Raw genomic sequence first — 26,615 nt, 5'->3', positions numbered from 1 at the left:
GTTCGCTATTTCATAAGTATTAGCATACGCTCTGGCTCGAGAGTAAGATCTGCAGTGTCCTGATGAGCTCCGCTAAGTGTTACTTTTCCATATTAAAAAAAAAACTTTTTCAGGTTGCATCCGCATTTTTTTTCAGTTTTTGGACAACGACGGCTTCGAGAGATTCTCTTTTATTATCGCCAAAATATTCCTAACTTGAACTATTCTTATACTCAACGACTTTTTTATGTGCATAGAATCTTCAGGTCAACTTTGAACGAAAAACCATTTTTATTCATGTACATCTACTTGAACACATTTTGTATTTAAAGCAGATGAATGAAATATTTGAAATGAGAATTCTTCCATTCGAAATAAAAAAGAGCTTTCAGGCGAGTGCTTGATTGTCGTACTTTAATGATCCTGACTATATTTTTTTTTCAGTCAAAATATGCTTGAAATGCCGAACAGCACCTAAAAATGAAATGAAATGTTTCAGAAATATCTCAAAATATAAACGAGTCTTCGGAATATGAGTCTGTTCGGGAATTGAATAGAAAAGGTCTTAAAAAACCTTTGGCAATAATAGGATAAACCTGCCAAAGCAGTCACTGCAATTGCCTGAATATCGGCGAACATTGGTAGCTCTGCTATTTCACCACAGACACTCAATTTTTAATTCGACTTCACAACGCTTACCGACGTTTGAATCTACTGAATAAAAGAACGATACGTACAAACTGGTTCTTTGTCTCGCCTCTCTTCAATACGTGTTGGAATGCACCGTATGATTCTGTAGCATTTTTAGTTATAACTTTAATTCTTAAACTTCAAAAGTGAAATAGATAGTAAGATGATGCTTGTAAAAAAATGTAATTGATACCCCAAAATTCGTCATCATCAAATTTGAAAAAAAAATAAGACAATTATTACAAAATATTTTAGTATGTTCATTTCCCGGGAAATTCGGGAAACTGATACATAAATCCCGGGAATCGGGAATCCCGGGAAATATGATTTCCCGGGAAATCGTTTCCGGGAATGGAAGCCCTAGTTATTACTATGAATTAATTATTATAGGAAAATTGAAATCAGTTTTTGCGAACATTGTTGCCTTTCTCGTTGCTGTACTAAGTGGCTTGTGGATAGTTCGTCGAATAACGTTTAGTCGAAAGGACATTTGGTCGAAGGGACATTTGGTCGAATAGACATTTAGTCGAATGTTGAAAGTGAATGTTAAAAATGAGTTATTAGGCGGACTGCGGAAGTTCAATCAGCGGCGGCAGAAACGAATACGGAAGCTAATGAAGATTTTTTGCTTGAGCAAACTGAAACTTCTGGAGACCCTGGTGGACAAAAGAGGAAAATTAAAACCTACAAAAAATGCAAACTATTAGGTGTCAATGGAGAAATGCATTCTATTTTATTATTTTTTTGGTACAAGCTCAAAAACAAATGATATCAATGTTTCCAATATTTCGTGAAGATCAGATCATTAAGAAATGGGGCAATGTTTGTCATTGTTAAACTTTTCGTTCAATCGAAAAACTTTCTAAAAATTAAACAAACCTTATATTATTTTATTCTTTTAATAACTGAATTAAATTATGCATCGTTATTTCGAAGAAAGACTCGCCTTTTTCTGTTAATGCCGCTGGTCAACCGGCGCACACCTTCTCTAATTATGATTATAGGTGTGCGCCGGTCCGAAAATCAGCGGCGGCGGCGTTTGTCAGAATTTTGGTCGGCGGCGGCGGCGTTTTCGGCGTCACGCCGAAAGCCATTTTATCCGGCGGCGGCGGCGTGAATCGGCGTGGCGATTTTTTATATAACGTTCTTGAAGATTTTTTTTCATTTTTTGGGATATTTTCAAGATATCAACGGGAGCATCTTTTCCAGAAAATTCTTTAATTTCTTCCAAAATATTCATTATTGGAAACTGTTTTAGAATTTTCCACAGGAACTTTGAAGCTGTTTGTAATTCCTAAGGAAAATTGTTCGTAATTTCATGGCAAACTATTCAAAATTTTCACGAGAAATTGTTCCAAATTTTTTACAGGAAATTGTTTGGAAAATTCTCGGAAAGTTCCTGTAGAGTTTTTGTTGAGTGTTTTGTAAAATTAACACTGAACATTTTTCGGAATATCCGCCGGAGATTCTGAGGAGTTATAACGGGAAACTCGCTGGAATTTTCAAGTTTTTTCAAAATGTTTTTATTTTTATTTCAATGGAAATTGTAGGAAATAGGAAGTTCATTCTAATTTACACGGGTTGCCATGCCATGGAAAATTCTTCAGAATTTCCACGAGGAATATTCCGGAATTTCCACATCGAGGTAATCATTCTACTACCTGGAAAAACCTGGAAAAATCATGGAATTATCCGAGCTTCAATTCAGCTTCAATGGAATTCACGGGTTATTCCTAAAGGAATTTCTAAAGAAAGCTAAGAATTTATTCAAAAAATCAATTAGGAATTGCTTTGTAAACTCTTTTGAGCAGTGGCGCCGGGAGTGGGTGGGACAGGTAGGACATGTCCTACGCATGAATTTTCCTGGGTGGGACAGTCAAAGCATTGTCCTACCCATGATTCTGGTAAGAACATATGAAGTCATTGGATGGCAAGAATTTTTGTGTTAGCAGAGATGATTTTAAAGTTAATCAGAGTCCAAATAATAATCATAGATGTTTTTGGTATCCTAAAGCAATAGACTACTGATTGATTGTTGTTTAGGACTTAAGGCACTTTAAAATCCCTAAAGCCCTCAAAGATGTCTATGTTTTACAGAGGTGAAATAGAAGTTGCTGAAATCTGCAAATGCGATTAATTAAATATTTTAGACGTTATGATTAAGCACGATTGAATGGATTATTCAAAGCCCACGGAAAAAGTTGTCATCAAACCTCAAAAGGTCTATTGAAATCTGAGGAACCAGAAACATACCGAAGACCGCTCTTAAAGGGTTCTGAGCTCCGAAAACAGATTTTTCGAGACGAGCCAGCCAGGCTTGGCATTTACTCGCACAATGAGCTCAATGAGCAAAAAAAAAGTTCATCAAAAATGAGCAACAAAACATCACGGATATGATCAAAACATAAAAAAAGATGCTCTTCGTTGTGGGAAAAATGAGGAGCGGCGCTCATTGAGAGAAACCGTTTGTCTCAATGTGCCTCTTTGAGGAGCATCAGTTTTGTTGTTCTTTCCAACTGAACGTACAGAGAAATGGAAGCACACTTCTGTCATACCATCGCTACCCGCACAACAGCCTCACACATTCGCACCTTTATGAGACCAGCATGAGAATAGGGACCGTGTATAGCATCCATGAATGGGTAGCAATGAACACCATTCTATCTTTACATTAATTATTTACTGCTTCTAAGCAACAGGCAGCTTGATGTAGGCAATTCTATATTTATCTGGTTAGCGATTACAATTTGGATTGTAAAGAGATTATTGACGAAATTATCTTATACTAGGCGAACCTGACTGATCTCACTCGGGTTTTATTTTTGATCGGTCAATCATTGATTAACGCTCAGGATGGAGATCTTTCAAGTCAGCCCTTTGCACCACCGGAGGTGTACAGGATCCGTAAATAAATCATTTTTGATTGAGGCGTCGCACTCTAGATCGATTTCAGTTCGAGCTTGATGGCTTTATTCAGAACTCATGAAACCGTTTCATTTAGACAACTTCTTAACTTTCCCCAGCAAATTGTTCTATTTTTTCATATACATAAACAAACACAGAAGAGCCCAAAACGATTCGATTGGTGAGTAAATCTTGCAAATCTGACAACCCGTTCACAAGCAAACTCATTTTTATATATAGAGGAAGATAGATAGAAGATGATGATGATGATGATGATTAAAGAAAATAAAAAGGAAAGGGCCAGGGAGCGATCCCTTGATCGTAGTGGCATGAAGGCACCTAGACCTACTTCAAAATATTGTGTAAACGTGTTTAAACGCATGAGACTTAAAATCCGCATACAAATGAAGCCTCATATTAAACGTGTAAAAATTAAATGCAACAGTCCTAAACACGCATTATGACAGTGATTGAATTGTTTTCTAAACAAAGACGATAAATACAATAACCTACTGGCTACCGTTAGATTAGCCAACTAATTATCATAATTTTTTTCGCCACCACCAATTCCGTCCTTATAAAAGAGGCTCAAAGATACTCAATGAGCAACTTTTTCCACACCTCATTGAGTCAAACTATTTAGTTATCATTGAGAAATGAATATATTTCGGAGCTACCCGAAAAAGAGTGAAACGCAAAAGTACAAAAGAGAAGAGCAAAAATTCGTGTGTCGAGAGCAGTGAGCATTTTTTTTCTTCTCCTGATTCGCTCTGAGGAGCATTCCATCCCTGGAGCCAGCCTCGGACTGAAAGTCTCGGTAATCTATATCAGCGGTTCTCAACCTAAGGTACATGTACCCCTGGGGGTACCTTCGCTGGCTCCAGGGAGTACTTCGGACAAGAATGAGTAGTGGCGGCTCTGCAGTCGCATCTCCACATCTCGATAATGAAGGGACCATCGATATAAGGAGAGGAAGGAAAATTGAAGATTGATTAAAGCTCGTTGCAATGAAAAACGATAACAAAACAAATGTCATCTCTTGTTTTTGTTGTGTTTGTTATTGTCAAAAACTGGTCTAGTAGTCTAGAAATTCGAATATATCGACATAGGAAGTGAGAATCCTGAACAAAATATGACCAGGAGATATCGAGATAGAGAAGTTAGCGAGATGTAGAAAGCCCAAATGTATGTAGATTGAAAGGACCTTAGAACAGGCTTGGAAGCCTCCCTTTAAGAGGCTTGGAATCCTTTATTCAAGAGGCTCGGAAGTCTCCATTCAAGAGGCTCGGAAGCTTATCTTGAAGAGGCTAGGAATTCTTTTCCCAGAACTGTTTCCCAAATTGGCATTTCCTATTTGTCCTACCCACGACTCGGAACATGGATGCGCCTCTACTTTTGAGAGTTCCCTCGGAAATTCTTCAGGAGTTAAAAAAAATGTAAAATAATTAAGGATTTCAAGGCAGTTCCTGGAAGAACTTTCGGAGAAATTTCTGGATCAATTTTCAGTAGAATTTTTGGATGGTTTTCCAAAAGAATCACTAAAGGCGTATCCATAGAAATTATTAGCGTAATTTTCTAAATAATTCCTGGGGAAGTTTCGAAGATGAGTCCCCGAAAGAATTCCTGGAGGAATTTCTTAAGGTAATTCAGGAGGAATTTCCGAAAGGATTCTTTAAGGAATTCCCGCAGAAGAACATGAAGGGATTTTCGAAAAAAAAATTAAGGAAATTGTGAAGAATTTTCGCAAAAAGAATTTTTGCTAAAAGAATTTTCGACGGAATTCCGAATGGATTGGAATTTTCAAAGAAATGTCTAAAGGTATTTTCGGACGAATTCCTAAAAGAATGTTCAAAGAATTCCTCAGAAGGATTCCAGAATGAATTACTATGGAAATTTTAAACGAATTTCCGAAGGTTCAAAGGAAGATGTAGAAGAGATGCTAAAAGAAACTCTCTAGAAATGTCCAAATGAATTTCCGGAGAAGTTACTGGAGGAATTTCCAAAACAAATACGGGAAATAATCTCTTCTAGGAATTCCCGAAATAATTTCCAAAGAAATTTGTAAAGGAATTTCCGAAGGAATCTCCAAATAAATTTTCGTAGGACTATCCGTAACAAATCCTTAAGGTGTTTTCTAAAGTTTTCGTAAATAAATGTTTAAGGTGATTATACAATCAAGCCATGTGGTGAATTTTAAATTCACCACACTGTTTTGTACTCCTATTATCAAAAGTTCAAATCTAGCGTAATAATTTTCGTACAATGCTGAAATTCAAGTCGATTGTTTAGCATAAGTAAGCAAATGATCTACGGATGTTTTTATCCCCATGGGCATTGTGGTTCTCTCAATTCCTGCTCTTGAAAAATCACTAGAAAAAGCACGTGGCTTCCAAGATGGCCGATTTGTGGCTTTGTTGTATAACCACCTTAATTGAATTCCTATAAAATCTCCAAGAAATTGAAAATAATCTGAAGCAAACCGCTAGTGGCGCTGCCATTATGCAGCGTACACACCAGTCAAGCAGTTTGACGAACATTGACTGTGTGTGTGTGTGCTTCATCCTCTATCCCTCACCCAGCCGGGGGCGTTGAATAAGTAGTACTGCGAATAATTTGATCAAATCTCATGCTCCGTAATGGTGCCCTTTTTGTTATGAAAACTAATACTGTAAAAAGGATTCACTTCTGAAGCAAGAAAGGTGTCTTCAGAACGTGCGGGGATTGGGATGTACTAGCTGTTCACAACAGGTGCAGCAAAACATCACAAGGACGCCCTTATTCGCACTAACTACTCAGGGAATAGAAGGTCGAGAAGAGCCACCACTGCCAACTAAAGCTTGAACCGGATATCTGGGACTCCCACAATATCCGCGGCAATAGCAGCAAATGATGCCCTGTGCGTATTTAGTTTTGGATTTTGTATAGAAATGAAATAGCAAATACATGGAACATGCTCACCAATTTAATTCGTCCGTTTGCGCATCTTACTGCCCTATCCTCGTCATTTCTTGTCTCTACCATCGCATGGTTCAAGGCAGCACTGCTTGACGGTAGCTTCAATGTGGTCCCAGCGAAGTTGAATATTGAAAAATTCTACACCTGAGGTGCAGCAACAGGATGATGAGCCTTTGGTGTTCGGGATTGTTTCTGAATGGAGAGTGAGTTTCTGCCGACAAGGTAACCTAGGTGCAAACTGCGGCAGCATTTTCCTGGGCCATATCTTCGTTGGTCCAATGTGTTTGAGCGCTTCATCACATTTTATTATACTTCTTCTCTTTCATTATATTCTTCCTGTATTGTTGCGCCTCTTTTACACAGTGATATTCTTCACGGATACGGATTTTCAACACATCTGTTTCATGAAGGAATTTCTCCTACTTGATGAGTCACGTGCCTTGGTTTTACTTCGTCAGCGTAGTGAATCAGTTCGTGTGAAACTAAGTCCAGGTGGTCCTAGAGGAAAACCTTCTGCAGCTGAGTGGTACTAACTTCCGGTTGATCAATTTTATTTGTCCATTTGTAGTCCTTTCTAAGCGGGTGATGTCAGCAAGATACGCAAGAAGCAGTTTGACGAACATTGACTCCGCCCCAAAGAAAACGCTTCGGCTGCTGCTTTGTTTGACCGTGTGTGAAGTTGTTCGATCAACCATTTGACAGCTGGCGGCTCCGTTTGAAAAAATTAAAACGGTTTGGTTTTGGTTTTAGTTGTTAGGGGCGGAGTCAAGGTTCGCCGGACATGTTTGAGCATTTGTAGTGAAGATGCACAAACCCCCATATATTTGTTGATGGTTGATGCTCAAATTGACGCTTCGGTCGTTCGTGTGTGATATTGTTGGTCGAATAAATTGATTGTTCGTGCCGCTGTTGGTAAAACTTGATGGATGTTTGAATAAACGATTTTCTAAAGGAATTCCTTAAAACATTTTTGAGGAAAGAATTTACAAAGGAATCGTCAAATGATTTCCTGAAGGAATATTTGTACGAATTAAAATCTATTGAATTTTCGAAGAAATTTTAAAATATTATCTTAAACGAATTTCTGAATGAAATTCTGGAAGAAGTTCCGAAGGAATTCCTAAAGGAGATTATGAAGCAATCCTTAGAATGCCCTCTTTGAAGGAATTTTCTATTTTATTTCCTCGAGGAATTTTTGAAGGAATCTTATTATCGGATTCTCGAACAAATTGATGTTTCGGGAACAGTAGGTTGTTGGCCCAAGGTTCCCTATCCACCGGGATGGGGCTGCCATCTTAGGTATAGCTTCCGGGGAATAGCATTTCATACTCAGCCGCTGGATACCAGAACAGACGCTGTTGGAGCCGCACCTCCTTGGTGAACAGACGCTCGGTCAGTCGGGTCAAATTTGTTTAAAGTCCCATCCAACACCAGGACTAGGCTAGTGCGCTTTGAGCGGCACACGGTCGCTTTGATAGGGCCTGCTTGGGGACACATGCAGCTTTTTATAGGAGTTCAACAGAGCCCACTGTCGAACCCCACCACATCCTAGGCAGACCCCACAGGACGCACCCTCTCACTCTAGCTGATGTCAGAAGGACAACAGTGCCCAGGCTGCACTACCAGCTAAGTACGCCTAAGTACGCCAGCTAAGTAACCCTTAGCTGGCGGTCAATTGTCATCGGAAGACCCGTGGAAGCGTGAGTATTGGAACTTGTGAGGACCAGAGCTATGTTAGGCGCCCCTTCCCGGATGTCAACTCACCATTTCGCAGCCCTTTTGCAGGAGTACTAGCAGAATTTTTTGAATGAATGATTGAAGCAATTTCTGGATGAACTTGTAAAAAATTCTTGGAGACACTTCCTAAAGAATTTTTCAAGTAATTTACAAGTCAGGGCTATAAAGCTAGACCATGCAGAAGGTGGCTGGGTTCCATTCCCGATCAGGTCTAGGAAATTTTCTTGACTTCCCTGAGCATATAAATGTATCATCGTGTTTGCCTCATGATATACGAATGCAAAAATGGTAACTCGACTTAGAAACATCGTTAACAACTGTGGAAGTGCTTAACCATTAAATGCGTAATGTTGCTTTAAAACAACAAACTGAAAATACGTTTAATGTTAATGATTTTAATGGTTGTTTACGTTAAAAATATTTTCGACGATTTATAAAAAAAAATCGTCTTGCACCTTTAAGGGTTAATGAACACTAAGCTGGCGGCAATGTCCTAGTGAGAGATGTAATGTTGCCAATAGGAAGAAATAGGAAACGAGAAAAAATGTTGTAAGACCATCAATAATTTTGTATGATGTGGGGATCATTCGGGAAATTCTACGGAAATTCGATTGAATCTTCGAAATTTCGACGGAAAATTGGTTATCAAATTATTATTGTAAATATTAGTGTACATAGTAGTTAGGTTATCAAATTTTCTAAATTAATCAATGCCTCCATAAGGCTATTCTAATACATTAGGGTAACTGTCCTATTTTGGACCCCTAGATGAAGTGCTTCCCAATATATGCTTATACCTATTGAAATACAAGTTCGATACGGGTGGAAATGACACTATTTTGAAGATGAAAGTCTTATTTATGAAATAAAAATTCGAAATGGGCTTCAGTTATTGATAATCCGGTGAAATTTGCCATATTCTGAAATGAAAATATTTTGGACCCCTAAATGTACATATTTTGGACACCCCCATTTTGGTCTCTTCAAAGTCAAATTTCTAATTTACCCTGGTCGATTGAGCTGAAGCAAAGTTTTATCTTTCGATTGGCAAGCATCAATGAGAAGATTCCTGCCTTTTTCAATTCACAATTTCGACAAAAACTCATTGTATGCGTTCTGAGATTTTCAGTGATGTATACTTTTAAGCGTAACGCATTGTAACGCTCGCCTTCTTGAACAAACTAATTTCCTCGAAATTTCATCTAAATATCGCTATTTTCGCACGGGAAACCAGTAAGACAGATGCTGAACAATATTATTTTTCTGAACCCAATGGTGGAATTAGCAGCGGTATTGATTTTTGTTCAGAAATCAAGAAAATGTCACCAGGAGGGTCCAAAATGTGTAGGGGTCCAAATCAAGTTGGTTACCCTAGATAAACTTTATAAATTACATTTAAATTCCAATCATTGCTATTGAACCGAATCGAAGATGAAGGGCCAAGTTGTCAACCACTTGAAATGTTGAAAATAATGTAACAAACAAAAATCTAAAATAAACGAATTTAAGTCTAGTCGACGGAAAATTCTGCGGACTTCTTCAAATGTGAATCGGCGTGGTAAAATATAAATCAGCGGCGTGAAAAATTTCACACGGCGGCGCGCCGATGCAAAAATGTCGGCGGCGGCGGCGTGCCAAAAACAGTCGGTGGTGGCGGTGTGGCGCGGCGGCGCACACCTCTAATCATGATTTTGGCTATCTGTCACCATCAATTTTTCATTTGTCCAATGTCACTGATAACTGCTCCGTGTGTGTTCAGTTTCTGGTTTATTATCGCCCAGAATTTCTCTATGAGATGGAACTGAGGACAATTTGATGAATTCAGATTTTTTGGGGTGCTTTACATGTTACAATGCACGATGGGTCACGCCGGGAAATTAGGAAAAAAGAATTATTTTCATTTTCATTCATTACGTTTTTTTCATTCATTAAAATAGAAACATAAATATTTTGTTTTTGACGATTTGGGCGGAATTTTCAAGTTTACAACAGTTTACAACACAATTTTGACTTCCTCGTAAAACAACTATTTTTCAAAATGAAGAATATTATTTATATATATTTATTTTTATATATATTTTCTGTATTTTTGTAAAGCGTACTATTAAACTATTACTCACATAGGTACTATATTATTTCACCTGCTATCGAAAGATTTTTTTTAAATTTTATAAATCATTGATTAATTTCAAAAGCTTTCGGCTCATATGCTGTTAAGCGTTACGGAGCCGAAATCTTTTTTATACTATTTTATTAATAACGTTAGATTAAGTTGCGTTGCGTTGCGTTGCGTTGCGTTGTAACGGAGTATTTCGTAGATTGCATACTGATAGCTGTCATGTATATTCTTTATCTTTCTTACCCCAACTGCTTATAGATTACTATTTGGGAATTAATAGCAACCCAATTGGAGGTCCAAAATGATAAAGCATGAAAGCTACCATTGCTGGCCACGCCCATCTTCTCCGTTACTAGGGAAGTTGGATGGTTGGAAGGGAATATAGTTTAGGAGTATCATCATAAGCAAATGATATGATAAGATTGAATACACGTTGGGAATGACCATGCTAAGAAATTTATGTCACTCCATTGATGATTTTGCTGGGATGGGGCGAAGCTATTAAACTTGCCCTGGCTAATAAGCCTAGGTTTAAGCGCCATTGATCGCTCTCTGAAATGAGAAAGAAAGTTAAATATTTAAATCCCTTCCCCCTTTTTGTTTCTAATTGAAATTGTTAGGAAAATTTTGATATCTGTATATGTTTTTGTAATGAGCGAGATTCAAACATGTAACTAGACACGTAGTGCATCATGAACGTCACATCACCGCGAACATGCGTACTAATGTACAAACTGAGTGAAAGAAAGTAATACTCAAGGCTGACATTTACCGGATTGAGCGCATAATAGATTGGGCTTAGCGAGATAATTGTACAACTTTATTTTAAACAACATGTAAAGACTACAACTTTCTGAAAACAAAAATGCCCTAAATGTAACACACAATCTTTTATCGTATAGTTTTTTTTTGCAAAAAATAAACCAAGACACTTGATCCCGCAATTCCGCATTAAAATTTTGAAAAGCCATTCAGAACATCGAGTAATTGAGAATACACTCACAGAAATCTGAAACTTTTCAGTAATTGACCAGACCGGCCTTTCTCTCCCACAAAAAATAAACCCATTTGCAGCAATGAGGGTGTTGAATTATTTTTTAGTAAACACGTTATCTACTGAAAACGTAGCGAACCTTGGTTTGACAGAAAAAAAAGAAGCCTAAACCATTCAATCACTGAGTAACTAAAGTAGAAATTTCGTGTGATTTTTTTTTATACTTTAGTTATGGAACATCAAATAAAAGAAAATAACTGGAACTTGCTCAATAATCAATATGTGGTATCAGTAATTTCATGGAAACCACGCAAAAAACTAGAATTTGGTAGGAGATACCAATGTATTTATGTAAAGACTAATTAGAACTCATTTTTTCATCATCAAGGACCAAATTGGATGATATTTGTTACTCTCATTATGCATAAGAAACCGCAACAACACTTCTAACACAATATTTTACCAGAAGCGTCCTGTTAGTTTATATTGCATTATTCTGACGTTTTTCATCTAAACTTCAATTGGACCACTTCATATCTTCCTTGCCACATAATTTGAAAATTTTGGTAGTTATAGATAGAACTTTCTGAACTTCAGAGACATCAATTCATTCATAGATGCAATAAAATCCTCTCGGCCTGGACTTTTCCACATGTTCATTTCATCACCACGAGACCTTCAGCATAAAATTGGCACTGGAAAAACACTTCAGTTGACAATGGCACTTTTATATTTCTTCCTCGTTTTCTTTCGACATTTTTGAAAAAAGTTAGAATTGGCATCGCAGTAAAAAAATATACGTCCGTCGGCTATGACTGCTTCGATTGTCCTCCTTTATTAATAACGTTAGATTAAGTGAACCGAAAGACTCGTGTTTTAATCATAGAAACAAACATTTTATTAAAAACAGAAAAAGAAAGACATACGAGAGGCAAGTACGACAAGGAAACGATATGATTATCTAAAAACCCTGATTAATTTACCTTGTGGCAATGGTGCATTTCTCGTGCATTTTGAAAATAGTATTTTGACCATATCTTTCGAACCCATAGTCCGAATCAGTCAAATTCAAATAGGAGATAATGGGACAGGATTTCCCGTAAAATACAACATGTTGTGAGCAAATTGGTTAAGGGCAAGTGCCTACAAAGTGGATGAAACTTTTCTGCACACGCACATACATCACCTCAATTTGCTGAGTCGATTGGTATACCACGCTATGAGTCCCCGGGCCTTTTATAAAAAGTTTGTTTTCGCCTTTCAGTACGCTTAGTGTAGGAGAAAGGGAAAAATAAAGTAGCTCATAAGGAAGTAGGCTTTCACTATGTTTTTGTGGAAAAATAGTGTATGATAAAGGCAAATCATTATGTAAATGATACTTGTACGTACAGAAGGAGAGGGCAAGTAATTTGTGATTATTTGTGACAAGTGGGAGGTAAGAGGGTTGGAAAGGGCCACACACGTTGGATGCAATTTTCAAACAAATTTTGTAATTAAAACCTGTCCACGTCCAATGGATTTGTCGTCATTTCATCAATTTGGGTGTGTTTAAAACATGCTGAAAGCAACAAATAAAGCAGACAGATTCATCTGTCATGTAAATTGATCGTCTCAGGGGTTGGGAAATTTTTCAAAAATCGATTTATAAGATGGGTGTCTAAAATTTAACGTGGACAGGCTTTATACACAAGGCAGAAGAAAAGCTTAATGTCAATACTAGTCGACCAGAGGAGAATTATCCACGAAAAGTTTTTATCTTACTACCACGGGAATTAAACCCACACTTCACAGCACGCAAATGTGATTTGACGACAGCCATGAGCTCTCAGTCACTCACCAAGGAATCGAAAATTGTCAACTGTGTATGTATATTATCAAAATATGAAAATAGTAAACCAAAATCAAACATCATAAAAATGGCCTTCTTTAGGATAATGATTTTATTTTCTGTATTTTAAAATTAAATGGATAATATTTGCTATCCAATTTTTTTTTGTATTTATTGCATTTTTAACTCCTAGAGAATTCAGATTTTCTTAAACCATGTGACATACTGCGTTAAAGGTTGACCAAAAGGATGCCGAAAAACTTTGCAGAAGAAGGATCTTTGCTGGAACGACCAAAATTGTTTATTCTGCCAGCACTGCCAAACTACGTGTACCAATCATTCAACTGAGAGTTATTTCAAAATTTTCAATCTTTTAGGGCTGAGGAATAAATTGTAGTTCTTCTTCTTCTTATTGGCATTACATCCCCACACTGGGATAGAGCCGCCTCGCAGCTTAGTGTTCATTAAGCACTTCCACAGTTATTAACTGCGAGGTTTCTAAGCCAAGTTACCATTTTTGCATTCGTATATCATGAGGCTAACACGATGATACTTTTATGCCCAGGGAAGTCGAGACAATTTCCAATCCGAAAATTGCCTAGACCAGCACCGGGACTCGAACCCAGCCACCCTCAGCATGGTCTTGCTTTGTAACCGCGCGTCTTACCACACGGCTAATTGTAGTTATTCGGATTTATTTTTGAAGGAAAATTCCGGAAAGAGAAATGATTTTGCCGTCTAACAAACACAGTTCGCCAGATAGTGCTGACAGAAACATTGATTTCATGCATATGATTTCAATAATCAATCTTCAAAGCGTTGTTATATTTCCAGAAATGCTTATTCTTCAGTAAACTCTTTTGGAATCTTTCATACTATATGCTAACGTGATTGAATGATTGAATTAACGATAAAATAAAGCAAAAAAAAAAATCCATGCTAATCTTCATATAAATTTTAAACGCAATGCGGAAGGTGGGAGAGCAACCAATCGAACTGTGTATGTGTGTATGTGTCAATGCGAATGTGTGCGTATGTTCGGAAATTAGTAAAAATATTCAATGTTCGCAGTGAAAAAAGCGTTTCCAATGTAAAAATGGCCAAAGAACACTTTGGTGAGGTTATTTTTTGAATAAAAATATACTCATAGGGTAAAAAAAATGCATTTTTCGAACAAAAACTTAAAAATTGTTCATTTGGCAACACTGCACATCAAAAAATTCCTTGAAAAATCTTCTTTCGAGTGGTTACCTTAGATTCATTATAGACCTCACAGTTCCAGAGATATTAGCAAATTAAAATGATGGGTTTCATACATTTGTCCGAAAAGGGGGATGGTCGTATTAATCGTGGAGAGGTCTAATCACTACGAAATTTTGGATTTTGGTGTATAACCCACACATAAACAATTGGTCAAAATATCATTTAATTCTAAGAAAGTCGATTGCACGTTTGCATTTTTTCTCGGTCACTTCATGTGGAATGACCCATATTGATTTTTCAGGGTCACCCCAACATTATTATTTGAAATTTCCAAAACGAATGATACAAACGACATGGTTTCTTCAGCAAAGTGCCTCAAAATGAAGTAAGGAACAACTAAGGAACTAAAAAAAAAATCTCAAAATGTAGTGGGACCAACCTATTGCAACACACTTCAAAATAAAGCTTAAATAATAAGCTTTGACTTTGCTGACAACACTTCCTAAAATATCATCTTCAAGGTGAAAATATGTTTTTCCTCCTAATTTCCTGGCAGCTGGCTAAATCTAGCCAAAACGTAAATGGGCCACCATGGGACTGAATGAAGGATAAATTCCAGTTTTTGTATATAAATGATAACTGTCAACATTTATGGGTTTTGCATTTAAGATAAGACGGTATAATATGCCCCCCCCTAAGGCAACTTCTTGATAACTTTTTACTTTTCAACGCAATTTATGCAAACTTTGTGTTATTTGGTAGTCCAAAAAATCGCAAATGTATTGCCCGTGAGTAATCATATAAAAATATTATAGAGAACACGTAATAAAGCTTTTTTGAAAAGTCGAAAAAATGGATTTCAAAAAGTGCCAGGGCAATACGCCCCATCTTTAGTATTTAATCAATCCTATAAAAAAAGGTTACAAATCCTTATGTGCTTGACATTAAAAAACCAACATAAGTCCAGTTAAGCAGGTTTGAATTACATTTCAACAGTTTCCATATAATTTGGAAGCAACTGCTGCAAGCTTGCCGCGCTTGTGTCCAGTTGGTAAGGGCATATCGTCCTGCTTACACTGAGGCGTTTTGATCAGTGAAACATATTTTTGAAAAACGTTACATTTTTGAAGACGGAAGCAATTTTATATCATATTATTTTGTTGCCCAACTGAGTGTTCCAGTGCAAGTTTTGCGGACAGTATGCTAGCGTCGCTCCATAATGTTGAGCAAACAAACATTAAAAGTTACATCAAAACTATAACTTTTTGTATTTTGCTATTATTTTCATTATGTGATACAAGTATACTTCCACATTCACATAGTATGATGGTTTTACAAATATTTATAGGTACCAACTGATTTTGACCCTTAATTTGTTATAGTTTTCTAGAAATCAAAGGGAGGGCGTTTTGGCCAGGTGGGGCGCATTATACCATCTTACCCTACATTCCTAGCCCTCGTCTCACATTTATACGCATGAAAAATTTCCACCTTTGTCTTATTATTTTTTTTTGGTTGAGATTTAATTTGTGTCCTTGAAATTAAGGGGTAATTTTGTTATTGGATTTTGACAAGTTTCTCCTAAAAGACGAATTTAGAGAAATTCGACTGTCGACGATTTTTCTAGCAAGACCCTTATACTAAAGATATTTTCAATCAGCAACTGGGTTAATGGAATCACATGAACTATCTAATTGAAATGTGCAATTATATATCTTAATCTAACCGCCCACTTTCATCGGTGTTACTTACCATGCTGTGGCTGCACTAGTCGGTTGTCTATCTGGATGGTTCCACCGTTGGTCGACATCACAAGTAGAACTAAACCAACGCTGTACGGATGCCAGCTTTTTCTCCGCCTTGTGATTTCCATGTTTAGCGTAAAATAAGATGCTATAAACTAGCCCTCTGCGGGCATTAACTCCTTTCCTGGATACTAATTAAAATTCACTACTTCACACCGCTGCAATTTCACTGTGATAGCTTACTTTGTAAGTCTTGCTTCTCACTGACTGTTCTCGTTTTCCCTAAATATAAAAAGATAACTATTTCCTTTGTCCCAGTTTCTGGGCAGCCAGGTTAATTGTTTTTGTTCGGTTTCGCGAACTTGTATCTTAATGTTTCTTATACATTTCGCGCACCCGCGTTCGAACCCATCCAACCATGCCAGGGGAGGAATTTCAAGTATTTTAAACCTTTTCACTAGGCCGGTAGTCTTTCTTTCATCGTACACACGGATTGGATCTCGATGTTCGACATTGTACAGTGGGACAGAACAATGATATGTTGTTCATCGTTGAAAACAGGCACTTGAATTGAAAGTGGTGGGAAGGATGACTAATCAAATCTGCTAATTTCATTAATTTTTTTCTTGGTAAGTCAATATGTATTGAAAAAAATATTTTCATTTTCCATCAAAGGATTAAACATATATATGAGTATCACCTCGGCAACAGCCACTTTTTTATGTAACAAAACAACACCTAATTTATGCTAGGTCAACAAATCTCAAGTCAATTAAAAGAAACTATAAATAAATGTAAAATTGACAGTTTTTATATTCGGTCATTGTTTTGACCCACTGTACAATGTGGTCGATTTGGAGATGGTTGAGCCCCAAAAACACCCCTGCGGCAAACATCTTTTACTAGCGACGATTTGGCTAAAATTTGCGGCAATCTCCACCAACGAACGAACAGTTGTAATTGGGCTGGGCACTGAGAGAAAGCGCGACCAGTTTTTGGCGAATTTCTAACCACCTCGCGCCCTCTCTCACGTCTTCGCTTTGTAGTTCCGCGACTAAGTTTCGTCCGATAGGTTTTACACCAATTAGGCTCCGATTGTTATCACGTTAGATTGGTTATTATTATTTTTCATTTCCGCGAGAATAGGCGGGAAGTTGAACTCTGCGTTGCAATTGGCTTTAGGAAAGAATTTCACAACACACTGCCGCTATCGTTACACACGGTAATTATTGTTTCTGACCTCTTTAGACTTTCACACACATGAGGTTCATGAACATCGCCTCCGTGGCCGTTGCGAATCTTCCCACTCTTGGACCACTAAAAACCGGGGCTGTGCCGTAGTGATTATTTCAATTGGCTTCCTACCGCTGAATCAGGCAGTGTCATCTCAGGTAAAGTGGGAAGTCCAGTTTCAGCATCGTCCTAGGATGTGACACAGGCGGTGGCGATAGCGAAGAGAAGTCGTTGAACGTTGACTTGTCGCTGTCATCACATAATCGGGAGATTAATCCGATCATCAATTTACTTCATTACACCCATATGAAGCTGATGGCGTTCGACACGGTTCGCCACTCGGTCGTTGGTTGCTGAATCTAATGAGCACTGTCGTGAGAGTTTCGTTCCGTTTCGTAGTTGAGATTAGGATCAGAATCTGCGGAGGAGTAGAGAAAGGAGTTTTTATAATTGAAAGAGCGATTAAGTTGTGGGTTTGTTGAGTAGGTTCATTTCATTTAACTACGATTATTTGTTTTTGATATTATCTGAACTTGTAGTCTTTGTGGAGGATCATGTATACGCTGTATAGGCGATTCACGAATTTCATGATGTATGAAAACATTAGGATTACTGCTACTTCATCTCATAGCTCCTGTGATCATCCAATCAAAAGCAAATCAATGAAAAGTAGTTTGATTTAACTTATCTTTTTGATGGTTTAAGCAGTGAGCATGCTTGTTAGCAAAAGAAGCGACGAGATTAGTGTTGCATTTCTTTTTCATTTAAATACGAAAGTTTATCGAGGATATCAAATATTGTAATAAGCAATATCGTGCTTTGAACGATCCAATATTTATTTTTGTTATAATCAGTTTATTCAATGGGCAGAAGTCTCGTTAATATGGATATATACCTACATAAAAAATATTCAAATGTATATTCCTATGCAAACATTTATGGGAATTGTTCCATTTTTATTTTATGCTCCCATATACATTTCATCTCAGAATAAAAAAAATATATGGGGGGCCCCGTAGCGTAGTTGGCTACACGTTCGCCTTACAAGCGAATGGTCATGGGTTCGATTCCCAGCCCCTCCACCAAAACCTTCGTCAGTCGCCGGATGCACAGCCTTATACGGTGGCGTATGGGGGTGCGCCCTTGCCGTTACGACTGCCTGATGACGACTGACAAATTGTTCTTCTCGGAGGCATTCCTCCAACGTACCCGGATAAATGGTAACCGAACAATGCGCAACGATCATTGAATTCACGACACGGACAAATGGACACAATGAACTCACGGTTAGATGGACCAGCAACGACAACAACAATGAATAATGGAAAATCTAAAATAGATTCTGTGTGGATTCTGGCAGCAGAATACCACAGTAGATCACGGCACAGTAGCGGTTAAATAACACAGAGTGCCTACCAAATAAATAAAGGAATAAAAAAAAAAAAATATATATATCTATTTAATTGCAATGTTTTATAATGAATCTAAAAAAAAAGACAACAGCAAAGTCAGGTACAGGATTTGGAGATATGTTTTCTAAGGCAACATAGATAATAAACACCCGCGGGACATGTGTGTCTGTATGTGTATACATTTTGTAGACACACTTTTTGGAACTTAGCATTACCCGATTCACTCGCAACAAGCATTCGACACGGAGTTTCTGAATTAATAAAAAAATATTGTTTTTTTTCAAAAAAAAAAAAAATTCACTTGAATTTTTTTTTATCGTAATTTTTTTTCAAAGGTGCTGGGTACTATGCAAATTCAAATTTCGGAGGCTTAAGCACTTTCTGATATAAAAAAAGACAGAATCACCATCTTCGACCAGAGGTCGTACAGACTGAACACTTAACACCTAGCATGAGACAACGGGCAGGACATTTACACAACATCCATTGCACCGGAGAATTTTTCGATTCCCAAAAAAATGTCTCCTTACAGCGGGAATCGAACCCACACTCCATAGCACATGTATTTAGACGATTGACGTCGCTAACCGCACGGCCACGAAGTCCACAAATATATAAACAGTCTGTTGAAACGCATTTTAAGTCATACCGTTAAAATCACTATTGTAATCGTGAAGTGTAGCATTCAATTTTGCACTCCGTGTTTAATAAAATGTTTGGCTTCTGTTTGATTCAAATCTCGGACAGCAGCTGTATTTTATTCATATTTCGGACACAACGATTCAAACCTCGGACACCTGATTACACAGTATCGAGAAGAATAATTGCAAATAACTCTAACTGGATAGCTCAGGCGGCCTTTTAATTATTTCGTCGCCTAGGAACAACTAAAGTAAGCCAGAGCCTTGAGTCCTTTCGTTCCAGCTTGATGAAACATTTCGACGAAATATTTCAGAAAATTTCTTATACGAATTTAAGCGTCTGAAGTTTGAGTATTACCGAAATTTGATTATCCACGGTATTATTTAATGAAACATGAAAAATTATAGAAAAATGCGATCTATTCCCCTAAAGTGCTTTGTTGACCTTTCTAAGGTGATGTTTTCAATACATTTTATAATGCACGAGAAAGGAATCATCGCCGCTAGGTTGATTAGTCTGGGTTTTTACTCATTTTTCATTAGATAGTCAACAATATAGGTATCAATCTGCTTGAAATAGTCTCAAGGGTTTAATTCTTATCGATTTGGGTTCATTAAACAAATTTACCTGGAATTGGCATTCCGGAATAAGGTTCATAAGTGGTCATTTTTTTGGTGATAATGCTTGTGTGACCCAGCTGGTTTCCCCAGCAGTGTTCTATTCATGTTTTTCAAATTTTCAATTAAATGAAACCATCATGTTGGCGCCAAGAAAGGCGCCGTATTTGCAAAGTGGATTGATCCGTAGATAAAATGGCGGATTCATACACCAAAACAATTGGAAAATATTTGAATCTCGTATTTCAATCGTGGTTCAAATCTGCAAAAAATAGAACGGAGAGTTATACCAGTTTTATTTTTTTGACATTTGACTGGTATAAAAAATGAATCTAGAACAGCTGCTGGGAAAATGAATGTTTCAGATTCATATTCTTACTGACAGCCCCGAACGATTTGAATCACTGCTGATTTTACCCTTAATTTATTTTAACCAAAATCAATGCTTCCATGACCTTGAGATTTTCTAGAGTTTTCTCGGCAGTCTTCCAGACGCGCCTTGTGGTATTGCAAACCACAAACCATTTTCCAGCGATCTCCCGCGCTTTGTGATTTTCCAAAACACAATCTATTTTCCAATGTATTTTTTTGTGATTTTTCAAACCTCAATCCATTTTCCAGCGGTCTTTCAGACACGCTTTGTGATTTTCTTAATCACAATCCATTTTCCAGCGGTCTTCCAGAAGCGCTTAGTGATTTTCCAAACCACAATCCATTTTCCAGCGGTCTTCCAGAAGCGCTTAGTGATTTTCCAAACCACAATCGATTTTCCAGCGATCTTCCAGACCGGCTTTGTGATTTTCCAAACCACAATCTATTTTCCAGCGGTCTTCCAGACACGCTTTGTGATTTTCCAAACCACAATATATTTTCCAGCGGTCTTCCAGACACGCTTTGTGATTTTCTAACCCTCATTCCATCTTCCAGCGGTTTTCCAGACGCGCTTTGTGATTTTCCAAACCACAATCCATTTTCCAGCGGTCTTTCAGACACGCTTTGTGATTTTCCAAACCACAATCCATTTTGCAGCGGTCTTGAAACACCCTCTTTATGATTATTCAAACCACAATCCATTTCGCAGCGTTCTTCCAGACGCGCTTTGTAGCAATACAAACCCATTGCCTTGTGTTTTTTTAATCGTCAAATATTTTAACACATTAGCACATTTACAAATTGAATTCAACTCACCTTTTGAAATTAGCGTCAGGATCCAACAAATAACCTGGCAGGGTCGCCAAAATGTGTGGCCCCAAATGGCTGGAGCGAATTGTTATGACAGCAGCTCTCCGTGGGTGCCACGGAGGTCTGACCAGAAGAGGCCGAGTCATGGCTTGCTGCGCACTGATCGACACGCTGAGGTGTTAATGTATAATCGCATGCTTATGGTAACTTACTAAAACCCCACAATGCTGATTGGCATAAACATTAAGCAGCGAGACGGCAATGTCACAGTGGGGGATGTAATGCCAATAAGAACAAGAAGAAGAAGCACGGTCGTTTAGCATAATGTCTTATGGCATAACGGCCGTTTGTCATAATAGTTGTGTAATCACCGATGTTGGAACTAATGCAAGATATCTTTATAATTATTTTCGCTCGAACATTATAAGAAAGATCATTGGCGTAAATAAGGGGGGGGGGGGCTAGGGGGAGTTTAGCCCTCCCTAGAAAAAGATAGCCCCTCTAGGATTTGAAAAGATAGTTAGCTGTGATATCAATTTTCAACATATAGGGGAGCTATCCCGATCTCCATCTCACTGAACATATATTCATCTCATCGCGAAACAAAGAAATACAGCACCAATTTTGTCGCTTCTTTTTGTTAACATGCGTGCTCACTGCTGAAAAAATCACAAAAATAAGAAACAAATCTAATTGCTTTCCATTGCTTTGTTTTTGATGGAGCCATGGGATGATTTCCAGGAGCAGTTCCCCTAGTATAATGAATTACTAAAAAGTTAGAAGACAAAAGAGTTATCTCCCATATTCACCCTGTCATAATGAAATGAGTGGATTACAAATGAGCTTGTTTCTCATTTCTGAGAAAGATGCCTGTGTGGCAGTGAAATTTCACTTGGTGTTAAGGTGACACGGGAAGCACGAACAATAATCAAATCGTCATCATTTTCATCATTGAATGCTTAACTTTTTTTCTACAACAAATATGATTTTGAAAAAGTATCACCGGCGCGTGCTTACTCGCAATCTACATGCTGATACATTTACAGTTACATCAAACAACTGAAACCCGAAATACGCCGCTTTAAAGTTGCGAGGTGATAATGCTAGAAAGAGACGAAAGGAGAAATAACACGGTGTTTGGTGCCTCCCCGAGTCACCTTAATAATGAAAAGGCAATATCTAGGGTAAGACGGTATAATATGCCCTCCCCTAAGGCACTCCTTGATAACTTTTTACTTTTCAACGCAATTTATGCAAACTTTGTGTTATTTAGTAGTCCAGGAAGTCGCAAATGCATTGCCCGTGAGTAGTCATATAAAAATATTACAGATAACATGTAATAAAGCTTTTTTGAAAAGTCGTGAAAAAATGGATTTCAAAAAGTGCCTGGGCAATACGCCCCACCTTAACCAAAGACGTTTCATAGCCCTTCATTAGTATTTTATCAATCCCATAATAAAAAGGTTACAAATCCTTATGTGCTTGACATTGAAAAACCAACATAAGTCCATTTAAGCAGGCTTGAATTGCATTTCTCGCTTAACTTTTCAAAAGGTCCTAAGTAACATTTTTTTCATGAATTAATTTGAATAGCGCAATCAACAGAACAACATGAAAGCTTTTGATTGCTGTACTCAAATTAATTCATTAAAAAATGTTACTTAGGACCTTTTGAAAAGTTAAGCGAGATTTCAAAATTTTCCATATAATTCGGAAGCAACTGCAGCAAGCTCGCCGCGCTTGTGTCCAGTTGGTAAGGGCATATCGTCCTGCCTACACTGGGGCGTTTTGAAGATGGAAGCAATTTTATATACTTTTAGTCACTGAGAAAAGTTATTTTGTTGTCCAACTGAGTGTTCCAGTGCAAGTTTCGGGGACCGTATGCTAGCGTCGCTCCAGAATGTTGAGCAAACAAACATTAAAAGTTACATAAAAACTGTAACTTTTAGTATTTTGCAAATATTTTCATTATGTAATACAAAGATACTTCCATATTCACTTAGTATGATGGTTTTACAAATATTTATAGGTACCAACTGATTTTGACCCTTAGCTAGTTATAGTTTTCTAGAAATCAAAGGGGGGCGTTTTGGCCAGGTAGGGCGCATTATACCTTCTTACCCTAATTGATTTGAAAGCATCATCATATTGAACAACAACGGAGAGCCACCAAAATATCAATCGGAGCAATCGTGGTACTTTTCCAGCAGTCAAAGACATGTGGTCAACCATCACGGACTGGAGTGACAGTTTTCCAGTAGACTTCCGCTTGCCTAGCAGCTTGATAATCTCCACAATTCCTATCAGCATCCAAGAAGGATTCTCATCAGAATCCTAGAGGAATTCCCATAGGAATCCGAGAAGAATTCTCATTGGGATCTCAAAAAAATAATTCCTTTCAGAATCATCGAATTATTCCAACCGGAATCCAGAAGAATTCACACTGGATCCTTTCGGTGTCGTTGAGGGATACCTTTGGGAACCTATGGGGGATACCCTTCATAATCCATGGAGGATTTGCTTCGGAATTTCTCCAGAGTCGTTCGAATATTTGTTTCGGAATCGCTCTCAGATTTGCTTCGGAATTCCTTGACGATTTGCTTCTGAACCCTTAGAATATTTATTTCGGAGTCTCTCGACGTTTTGCATCGGAATCCCTCAATGATTTGCTTCGGAAACCCTCGACGATCGGAATCCCTCTGACGATTTGCTTTGAAATCATTCGAAGATTGGCTTCGGAATACATCGGCGGTTTGCTTAAGAATTCCTTGATTTAGTTCGGACTTCCTCGACGATTTATTCGTAATACCTCGACGAATTGCTTCGGAATCATTCGAAGAATTGCTTCGAAATCCTTCGATGATTTGCTTCGGAATCCCTCGAAGATTTGTTTCGAAATTCCTAACTGACTGCTTAGGAATTCTTTGCTTCTACATCCCTGGAACATTGCCTACGATATCTCTGAACATTCACGTTGGAATTTCTGGAGGATTTCCCACGGAATCTCTGGAGCATTCTTGTTGGAGCTCCTGGAACATTTCCGCCGAAATTCCTGGAATATTCCCGCCCGAATCCCTGGAGTATTCCCGTCGTACTAAAGGATTCTCATCGAAATCCTTGGAGAATTCCCATCGAAATCCCTGGAGAAATGTAGCATTTTTTCCCCTTGAAATAGATAGAATATTTATGAAATATGCAAAAATTTCCTCTGCCTACCGCTGGAAACATGACGGCGTTCCGTAACAGTCTGCGGGACCAAGCCGAGCGCTACTACGCTTAGCTGCAGTAGCAATACGCTATCCATTTGAGTCGTTGTAGCAATCATCGGCTGGTAGACAAACACATTTCGACAATGTTGGCTACAACAGAAAGCACGTGCTTAAGAAATTGTCGCAGTCAAAACGTTCAATGCAAGAGATGCGCTTATTCAGTGGTAGTAAAATCGAAATTTCATCACTATAAAACTACTAATCAGTTTCCCTTGTCATAAGACGAGTTTGTACCTTCCCATTTGATTCCACCACTTGATTGTACCTTGACAGATACGTATTTCGACCTCAACAGTAAGGTCGTCTTCAGTGTCTCGTACTTGACTCGACTTGAAGAAAATGATCGAAAGCAAGCGCTTTCGAAAAAGTCGTTGTTTTTTTAGGACGAGTTACGAAAATTGACCACTTTTACGGATGTTTTGGAGCTTCCGGAGGTCCACTAGCTGGTCACCAGGGGTCGAGGAGTGGTGCATGGATTGATTTTGCTGTCAGATTGTGATTACAAAGCATAATGACAGAATCGCCTTTCTTTGGGACGAATGACGAGTTGTGTACATATTCCTTGAGGTACATTAAAAAGTGTTTCGGAATGGCCAACTACTCATCTGATGAAATATAAAAAAAAACTTTTAGTCACATGAAAATGTTGAAACGTTTGGATCATCATCAGGGCTCGAAAATAATCAACCAGTCTAGTGGAGTGTTTGTCACACGAAGGACTGTCAAATGGGTGGGGGTAAACTGCACTAGTCTCATTTGCTCCAGCACCATTAACAAGATGGTGGGAGCGTGGTGAAGAATATGAGGTTCACTAGTAAGTTCACAGTAAGTGACTACATCGTAAGTAATTAGTCTGATATGATAAAAACAACTTACATTTGCAAGCTTATTGCCTTTCTCACAGTAAAATTTAAATGGGTGTATCGCTACTTGAGATTTATTCCAAATATATCCTTGAAGAGCGTTTTGAATAAAAATTAGTAATAAATAAATAATTCATTATTTAAGAGATTCATTGCTGATCACTGCAAAAGGATTACTGTTCTTCACAAATTAAATCATGAGTTGTAAGTTTGTCAATTTTATCGACAAATTACGGAACAAATTCATCAACAGGCTCAATAATGTTTACAAAATTACGATTGGTGTACAACTCAACACGTATGATAGAACCAAGAATATGAAAACTAGCTTGTGATGAAATTTCTGGTTTCTGTAAAAAAAGGTTTCTTGAAAAACGGTTCGTTTGTCAAAATTTATAAATTATACATTTGGAACCTGGTGCAAAAGCTGGGCTGCAGTAACTGAAACAACAGTGCCGTAAAACGTCAATAATTGAGCAGGAACCATATGACACTTCCGTACAAATTTGCATTTAATGGTTCGAACAAGTTCGAAATCATTCGAAATTAGCATATTATTGCTAAGAAATCAGCCTAAAACAGTATGAAGAGCATATATAGGTAGGAGGGGAAGTGTTATAGTTAATTTATTATTAATACTATTGTTTAAGTAGTAAAATTAACCGATTTAAAAACGTCCCGAATTTGCATGACTTTTCCTCCACACTAGTGGAACAATTTCAGAAAGCCATTTTTATCTAGAATCGATAGACATCATCGTACAATGAAGTTCTATTACTTCCCGATAGGATCGCTGCTTGCGTCTGGTTGTAGCATTTTTTTCACAGAACAAGGTTCGTTTTAAGATTTTACTAAGCTTGCCAAATTATTAGAATATTCCTTAATAATGGCCAAGAAATTCAACTATGTAAACATCGGTTTCCAGTTAGCCTTGCGAGCAAAGGCGTAGAATTGCCGATCCGGAGATGGTAAGTTCGGTTCTCGGTCCGGTCTAGGATGTTTTCGGAGGGGAACATTCTCGACACCCTGGGCATAGTATATCCATTGTAGTTGCTACACAATATATATACTCATGCAATGGCGTGCATAGAAAAGTTTTCAAATAATGAACTGAAGAAATGCTAATAGAACATCAAGTTGAAAAGCAAGCCAAGTTCCAGTTGGAATGTAGAGTCATAGAAGAAGAATAAGAAGAAATATCAGCATCGTAATTATTTAAGCACCCCAAATTCCCTCCCTTTCC

General features: G+C 37.8%; 2 protein-coding genes across 7 annotated transcripts in view; one reads left to right on the top strand and one right to left on the bottom strand.

Annotated features, from left to right (window-relative positions):
• The window catches only part of LOC134213046 (endonuclease G, mitochondrial), a 458,875-nt gene that overhangs the window by 85,693 nt on the left and 346,567 nt on the right, over positions 1 to 26,615 (top strand). The gene's annotated exons all lie outside the window — the stretch shown is intronic.
• LOC134213042 (uncharacterized) overlaps positions 1 to 26,615 on the bottom strand; it is a 125,980-nt gene that overhangs the window by 84,144 nt on the left and 15,221 nt on the right. The window contains exons 2-3 of one of the 5 annotated variants that reach the window (XM_062691540.1): positions 17,395 to 17,805; positions 16,162 to 16,436 (exon numbers count right to left, since the gene is read on the bottom strand). In XM_062691540.1, coding sequence (XP_062547524.1) covers positions 16,162 to 16,282 — 121 coding nt within the window. In that variant the 5' untranslated portion in view covers positions 16,283 to 16,436; positions 17,395 to 17,805. Of the gene's footprint in view, positions 1 to 16,161; positions 16,476 to 17,233; positions 17,369 to 17,394; positions 17,806 to 26,615 lie in introns of those variants that run through there. The other 4 variants (XM_062691542.1, XM_062691543.1, XM_062691541.1 and 1 more) reach the window with 4 other exon arrangements.

Source organism: Armigeres subalbatus, chromosome 2 (genome assembly GCF_024139115.2).
Source record: "Armigeres subalbatus isolate Guangzhou_Male chromosome 2, GZ_Asu_2, whole genome shotgun sequence".
NCBI classification, from domain to species: Eukaryota; Metazoa; Arthropoda; class Insecta; order Diptera; family Culicidae; genus Armigeres; species Armigeres subalbatus.
This window is presented reverse-complemented; position numbering and strand designations above follow the sequence as displayed.